This window comes from Zingiber officinale, chromosome 5A (assembly GCF_018446385.1).
Source record: "Zingiber officinale cultivar Zhangliang chromosome 5A, Zo_v1.1, whole genome shotgun sequence".
Classification (NCBI taxonomy): Eukaryota; Viridiplantae; Streptophyta; class Magnoliopsida; order Zingiberales; family Zingiberaceae; genus Zingiber; species Zingiber officinale.
The window spans coordinates 147,973,754-147,982,258 of NC_055994.1; the positions used below are offsets into that span (position 1 = coordinate 147,973,754).

At 32.2% G+C, this 8,505-nt stretch overlaps 1 protein-coding gene across 1 annotated transcript; it reads left to right on the forward strand.

Moving 5' to 3' along the window:
• On the forward strand, positions 1 to 891 carry LOC121980149 (BRI1 kinase inhibitor 1-like). Its single transcript, XM_042532113.1, has one exon. The coding sequence runs from the start codon at positions 1 to 3 to the stop codon at positions 889 to 891; it is 891 nt and encodes a 296-aa protein (XP_042388047.1).
• The last annotated feature ends 7,614 nt before the right edge of the window (positions 892 to 8,505 follow it).

Genomic DNA, 8,505 nt, shown 5'->3' on the forward strand with positions numbered 1-8,505 from the left:
ATGGAGATAGAGGATAAGGTTACTTCTCCACCACGACCGCCACATCTGCTGCCGCCGTCGGCGATCACTTCCCCCACGCACGATTTCTCCTTCGCCATCTCCTTCCAGACTCTCAGCTCGCCGGCCACGCTCAGAGGCAGCGCCGCCAAGTCGCCCTCTGCCTCCTTCGGGGCTTTCGACTTGGCCCCCGCCGACGATATATTCCTCCACGGCCACCTCCTGCCCCTCCACCTCCTCTCCCACCCCGGCAGCCCCCCGCGGGATTCTGATATCTCCTTTGAAAACTTCAGGTTCCCCCTCGGGCATACCGACAGCGATCGCAATCTCAACTACTTCGACCCCGGCAAGGCCGGCGCCAAGGAGGAGAGCAGAGCGACGAAGCCGTCGTCGGCTTTGGCTGCCTTCTTCGGCCTCGGGAAGTTGAGGAGGCGCAACGAGAAGGAGGGCGCGGAGGCGGCTGCGACGACGACGAGGAACAGAAAGAGGAAGGGGATCGACGTGATTCGGCTTCTGCGGAAGTACGCGAACCTGGTGGAGCTCCTGTTCTTCTCCAGAACAGGGGAGAGGGAGAGGGAGCGGAGGCGCCACGAGGACGACCTGCGACAGCGGCCGTGCTCCTTCTCGGGGCACTCCAACCGGAACAGTAAGGCCGAGGCGGCGGAGCAGGGGGAGTGGAGGCGGCGGAAGAAAGGACAGATGTCGGCCCCAGCGTCGATGAGGACGTCGCCATCCAACAGCGGCCTCCTCTCGGCCTCCTCGATGACCATCTCGTCGACCTCCACGTCGGACAGCAGCACGATGGAGGAGCTGCAGAGCGCAATCCAGGCGGCGATCGCCCACTGCAAAAACTCCATCGCCGTTTCGGCGAAGCAGAGAGCCGGCGAGACGTGACGTGGAGGCAGATGTTGATGAGGTGGCAGGACGGTGGCAACTACGAAGATGACGCGTGGAAGTCAACCAATTAATTTTGCTTGTTTTCCATTGTTTTCTTCCTAAAATTCTACAGATTACTTAGTGAGAATGATCTTTAAAAAGTTATTAAAATTTTCATCGAAATTTAGATAAAAAGTTCGATGGTAAATTTTCTATATAATCAGAAAAAATATGTTTTTTTCCTCAAATTTTTATTTATGAAAAAATATCACTTATTTTTAAAATCACCAAAAAAAATTGCTCCTATTGTCAATACTCAAAATATGATTTCTTTTTTATTTACTAAAAGAACATAAATAGTTTACTTTCATGATTTTAAAATAAAAGATTGGTTTTTGTCAATTCCATCTTTTATTTTTTTCCCTTAATGTTAAAAAGAAGTTTATCTTGCCAAATAAATACGCTTCTTTAAATGCCCTTTTTAATTTTTAAAATGGTCAAAAATATAAGTTTCAAACTTTAATTTTATTATTTTACTTTTTTTAATGATAATATTATTTATTACCTATTATAGTAACAACATGATTACATTCACAGTCTTCCTAGTTCATCCCAAAAGTAATGCAGTCGTAGAAATTTTATCATTACAATATCAGAGCATCGACAATGGATTAAATATTTTTCTCATGTTAATACCATTAATTAAATATCTCACTCTTTAAATCTTTCAAATTTTACGATCAAATATCTCCTCAACTAAATATTTATGGATCTACCTACTAAATATCTTACTCTCAAATATCTTAAATTCCATAAGAGATCCCATTATTATTTTATTAATTTATATCTAATTTTATATTTACTTAATATTAATTATACTGATTTCATAAATATTTTTAATTAATATTTATTTACAAAATAATTTTTACTTAATATATTTACTTAATTAAAAAAATACAACAACTGTTGTAGTAGCTACAAACTACAACAACTTCTTTCTTTATTTATTTTTGATAAAAAAAATCGCAATCATCGGGTAAAGAATTATGCCCGATAATGCTCACAATGAGGATATTTGATTTGAGGGGATATTTAAAAAAAAAAATCTCTTTTAAATATCTTTTGGATGCCGCTATAGTAAATTTGCCACGGTGGACATATTATTTATTATCTAATATTATAAAATAATGACATTTATGTGACTTATTTATTGCATCATTATAAACTAATATTTTAGTAATCAAAATGAAACGACAAAAATTTGAAAATTGACATTTTAAAACATAATTTAAAAGGGGAAATAAAATAACATAAAAATATCTGAATAAAACAAGGGGATTGTAAGTGCGGTAAAGTGGAGAAAAATCCCCAATTCCATTCTTAATTTTGAATGCAGTCCCCCTATCTAAAAAAGTTTGTTTCCACTCCCTACATGCAAAGTTTCCTTTGCTTCAACTCCCCTCATGTAAATATCATGATCAAATTGCCCTCAAATATTTTAGGTATAAAAAGTTTAAAAACGAGTATTATTCTGATTAAATTCAGTACTTTATAATTAGAATTCAGTACTTTATACTAGAATTGAGTATATTTTCTATCAAAATTAACCCTCATATTTTTCGGTACAAATACTTTAAAAATGAGTATAATTTCTATTAAATTCAGCACATTAAATTAGAATTGAGTATATTTTCTATTAAATTGAGTACAATATTTTTCATGCTTAATATAATTACTCAAAAATTCAACATCATTTACCATTTAAAGAAAATCTAGTAAATTTTTCATCCAATTGAGTCATTTAAAGAAAATCTAGTATAATTTCCATCTAATTGAAGTGAAAAAAAAATTGTACTCAATTTGATAGAAAATATACTGGATTCTAATTTTAATGTACTGAATTTAAGAGAAATGATACTGATTTTTGGATTTTTTATACCCAAAAATATCATGGACAATTAGGTAAATATATTTGACTAGGGAGTGGAAACAAAATTTTTCACTACTAGGGACTGCATGTAAAATTTTGTTTATTAATGGGGAGTGCATATAAAATTACCCTTGTAATTGTCATTTGGAATGATGAATGAAAGCAATTAATGCACTTGATGTGTTTCTTCGGAATTATGCGAGAATTAATTGTTTACGTGTTTGTGTGGACTAATTAATGATTGCTTTGTCTTTTGTTTGTTTTGTATTATATTTTTTTTAGAAAAAATTTAGATGAATTGAAGGGCCCATTTTGTCCATGTGAGTAAAATGTCTAAATCATTTTATAGATTTAAAAATAATTTTATATAAATCATATAATACTATTAATTAAAAATAAAATAAATAATACATTTAATGAAAATATTTGCATTCTATTTTTTTTAAAGAAGATACAAATATTTGAATTTCAGTTATTTTTAAAAATAAATATATAGTATAAGTAAGGCACATATATAATATTTATTATTATTAAATGCAGATATCTACCATAAATAAATAAAGAAACTAGTATAACATTGGTTATAAGCAAATGAAAACACTTACAATAGATAAAAAAATATATAAAAGTTTTAAATAATTAATTACACTTAGGGGGTGTTTGGTTCTTTCCTAGGAATAGGAATCGGAATGAGAATCATTGTATTGTGGAATGAGAATTAGTATGAGCATGAATATCACTCTTAGGGTGCGTTTGATTCAAGTCATCATGTATAACCTTGGTTATGTGATTACCAGGTAATCACATAACCAAGATTATAGGGAATAAAACATAACCAAATGTTGTTTGGTTCAACTTAGGTAATGCAACAAAAATTTGTTTGTTTGAAGGTTTTAATGAATACCCTAGTTTAATATTTTACCGTATTACCTTCAGTTACAAAACCAACTATACATAATAATAATATTATTATTATTATTATTTATTTATTTTTTAATATTTTTTTACTTTTCTTTTTCCTTGTATATTTTTTTTCTTTTTTATGTGTTTTTTTATTTTTTAATGTTTTTATATTATTTATATTTATATTTTTTTACATTTTTTAAATTTTAATTTTTATTTATTTAATTTTTTTAATTTTAATATTTTTATAATTTTTTTATTTTTTTTTACTTTTTAAAAAATTTTAAATTTTTATAAATTTTTTTAAAATTTTTTTAACATTTTTAAAAATTTTATTTTTTATTTTTAAAATTATTTATTTTTTTAAAAAATAAATTTTTAAATTTTTAAATTTTTTAATATTTTTTTTACATTTTTTTCTTTTTTTTTCATGTTTTTTCTTATCGGAGGGTATTTTTGGTAAAAAAAATTCGTTAACCCCGGAATCAACAAAAACCTTAGTTTTATGAGGTTTTCCGATTCCGGGCTGCATGACTCTTTTGCTGACGTGTCGGGCATGGAACATTACTTGGGAATCATCGAATACCTAAACCAAATAAGGTTTTTGTTGATAACCTTGGATGGATAACCAATGTTATCAAGAATAACCCCGAACCAAACGCACCCTTAAAAGTAATGTTTGGTTAGTTGCATATTTTCTATCGGAATAAATCAAAATTTTCCTTTTTACCCTTAAAGAAAAATAAGAGAAAAAATTATATGTGAGAGAAAAATATGATGAAAGAGAATGATGAGGGAGAAAGTCTGATGAGAGAGAAAGTCTGATGAGAAAGAATGAAGAGAGGGAAAGTGTGATGAGAGAAAATGAGAAAAGAGAATGTGATAGGAGAGATCATGATGAGAGAAGATGAGAGAGAAAATATGATGTGAGATAAAGTATGATGGGAGAGGATGAAGAGAGAGAAAATGTAATGAGAAAAATGAGGGGAGAGAGTGTGATGAGAGAGATTGAGGAGAGAGGAAGTATGATGAGAGCGAAAATGTGATGAGGAAAAAAGAGAGCAGTGAGTGTAATGGGAGAGATTGAGGAGAGAGAAAGTATGATGAGAGAGAAAGTGTGTTGAGGGAAAAAAAGAGAGAGCGTGACAAGAGAGATTGAGGAGAGAGAAAGTGTGATGAGAGCGAAAGTGTGATAAGAAAAAAAGAGAAAAGATAGTGTGATGGGAGAGATTGAGGAGAGAGAAAGTATGATAAGATGAGAGAGAAAGTATGATGAGAAAAAAAGAAGGAAGAGAGTGCGATGGAAGAGATTGAGGAAAGAGAAAGTATGATGAGAGAGAAAGTGTAATGAGAAAAAAAGAGGAAAGAGAGTGTGATAAGAGAGATTAAGAAGAGAGAAAGTGTGTGATAAAATGATGAGAGAGAAAATACGATGAGAGATAACAAGGAGAGAGAAGTGATATAAAGAAAAAATAAATAAATATATTTTGATATTTGGTATTAAGGGAGAAAATTTTAATTTTAGGTCAAAGATATTTTTGGAATAAGGAAATATTTTGATTGATGAAAATAGGGTAATGACTCATTGAACGGGAGGTACATGGAAATGAGTTATTATCCAATTTCAAGGATTCATTCCCTTATTTGCATTCCTATTTCTATAATCCAAATATTAACAATGACAATCAATGATTCTCATTCTCATTCCCCACTCCTATTCCCCTAAACCAAACACCCCCTTAAATTAACAGTTTGATAACGTCTACACCGAATCATGTTCAAACCAAAACCAGCCTTATCATTATTTTGGTAGTTTGATTAATTTTAAGCTCAATTTAGTTTACTTTTGGGTCATTTTACTAAATAATCTTGAAGAACGTATCAGATAATTTGGCTAGTTGTTATTGTTAGGACATGTATGATATGGAAGAAGGGTGATGCACAGTAAAATTCTTAATTTAAACTTGATTTTATATGTACAATTTTGAGATTTTATTTATTATTTATTTCATAGGCGACTAATCTAAGACCTACTTCTAATGATCTCCCTCCACTAGAATTTTTTTCTTTTCAGATATTTTTCGAAGACGAAGAAGCCTCTTACAAGTTATTTTTACAAGAATACAACGAAAAAATAAATACAAACGAAATTGAAAATGACTTTACAAATAAAACTTTACTTTGCTTACTCTTTTGTTGCTTAGAAATTCTTCTTATTGGTCTAAAAATACAGCAACATTTTCCTTCAAAATCTCTAAGAATCAACACCCAAAATCTCATCAAGAATTAATATTCTTTTATAACTTTCAAGTCAGGATTTATTTCTCTTATCAGTCGACTGATCTTACCCATTAGTCAATTGATATGCCAAATCTAACTATTGAAACCTACAAAATGACTCTTTCTCAACTTGTTTGACCACCATCGGTCGATTGATGAAACTCGTTAATGGATTGATGCCATTAGTTGAGTCCAACAACTGAATCAACTTGCTTTTGTTTAGTTTTGATCGTCATCAAAAGATTGATGCAACTTATTAGTCGACTAATGTCTATTAGGATACTTGAGAGCTAGAGAGGGGAGGGAGTGAATAACTTCTTTCGCTTCTTTTTGTTGATGTTGCAACGGAAAACTCAAAGCAATGCTAACACTTTCGTTTTACTTAGTATCCACCTCCTTGGGGTGACTAATCCAAGGGACCACTCTCCTCACTTATAGATGCACTATGAAAACCTCCTTCCTAGAGGTAGAGAAGTTTTGTACAAGCTCAAGCAGAAGAATACAAATAAGAAACACAAACTATGTTTAACTCCCAACTAACCCACCTTGGACTTAACTTAACTTAGTTCCCAACTAGGTTTGCCTAGTCCCATTAAGACTTCACTTGTGCCAAGTGTTTAACTCCTAGCTAACCCAGCTTAGACTTATCCTAGTTCCCAACTAGGTTTGCCTAGTTCCACTAGAACTTCACTTGTGCAAAGTGTTTAATTTCCAGCTAACCCAACCTTGACTTAACCTAGTTCCCAACTAAGTTTGCCTAGTTCCACTAAGACTTCTTTTGTGCCAAGTGTTTAGCTCCTAGCTAATCCACCTTGGAGTTAACCTAATTCCCAACTAGGATTGCTTAGTCCCACTAGAACATCTATTTACCTAACCTCTAGTTAAGACTTCTCATTTGTCTAACTTCCAGTTAGGAATTTGTCAGTCAAGTCTCTAGTCAACCTTGAAATAATTTATTTTTCATTCACACATAGTATCTAAACATCGAAACTCAAACTCAAACTAACCCGAGCTTGGTCAACTGTGACCCAAAGAAGATTGAACCAACAATATCATCAGTTGAGTCTAACAATTGAATCGACTTATTTCTATTTAGTTTCTAAAGTCATAAATGGACTGATCAAACCCATTAGTTGACTAATAGATGAGTTTTACAAACATAGATATCTGAACGAACTTCATTTTACAATAAAAATCATCCCGTTCTAATATTTGAATCAAAAGTTATGGTATTTAGAAGTTTGCTCTATCGCGACTTCCTCGTTATCTGACATCCGATTAACGTTGGCCCGTCAAGACTTCATTGTTGCCTAACATTCGATCAACTTAACCTAGTGGGACTTAACACCTCAAACCAACTCTCTGTTAAACTTCCAACCGCCAAGTGTTCGGTCAACTGTGACCTATTTGGATTTTTCTCTTGCTAACTACTTGTTGAACCTCCGATCACAAAATGTTCAGTCAATCAGGACTCACTTAAACTTTTCATCTCGTGCCAATTCCATATTGGACTTCCGACAGCCAAGTATCTAGTCAACTGTGATCCACATGAATTTTTCTCTTGTTAACTACCCATTGGACTTCATATCACTAAGTGTTCGATCAACCATGATTCACTTGGACTTTTCGTTTTGTGTCAACTACATATTGCACTTCCGATCGCCAAGTGTCTAGTGTACCATGACCCACTTGAACTTTTCATATATTGACAAACATTCAGTCAACTTTTATCTACTTAATTTTTCACTCAATCAATTTAACATATTAATTAATTATTAAATATCTAATCAATTTTAACTTACTTAATATCTCACTCAATCAACTAATATATCAAATAATAAAATCCCTACTTAAGTCAACTTTGAACTTCATCAATTTGGTCAAACTAAGACCAAGGGTCGATTGCACTACTCGTTATTTATAAGTAGTTGACAATGGTTCAGCAATTGAGTAAAACTGAATTGAGCGAATCCATTAAATCTAAATCTAATATATGGAATTTTTATGTAGGCGAACCAAATTGAAAAAACTTTGACACAAAAATATAACAAATTAAGCGGATCAAAAATTGATTAATTAGTTATCGAATTAATCAATTTTTTTCTCGATTTTGGAATTGGAGTCGGAAATTGAGATTCGAATAGATAAGTTTTAGGAGTTGTTTTTAAAAATCGATTTACGTATTATTATAATACATTAGTCCACTGCGACCAACAGATTTGGTATAATCGATTTAATCGAATAATTGAATTTAAAAATCAAAATTGAATTGAATTACTTGGAATAATTATTTTTAAAAAAAATTAAATTTCTGAATTAACCAAACTAAATATTCAAATTCGATCTCTTATTTAGGTTTAATCAAAATTTTGATCACCACAAGTGATTTGATCTTTCAAATTATATTTTCATTTAAATCATTTGAACCGAACGGTCTAATCAAGTTTATACATGTTGTAATCAAGATGCATGGCAAATAGTTATTCATCGGGTGCATAAAAATAAAAATGAAATAATAA

Coding starts and splice junctions, on each gene's coding strand:
- LOC121980149 (XM_042532113.1), top strand. CDS start 1: ATGGAGATAGAGGATAAGGTTACTTCTCCACCACGACCGCCACATCTG.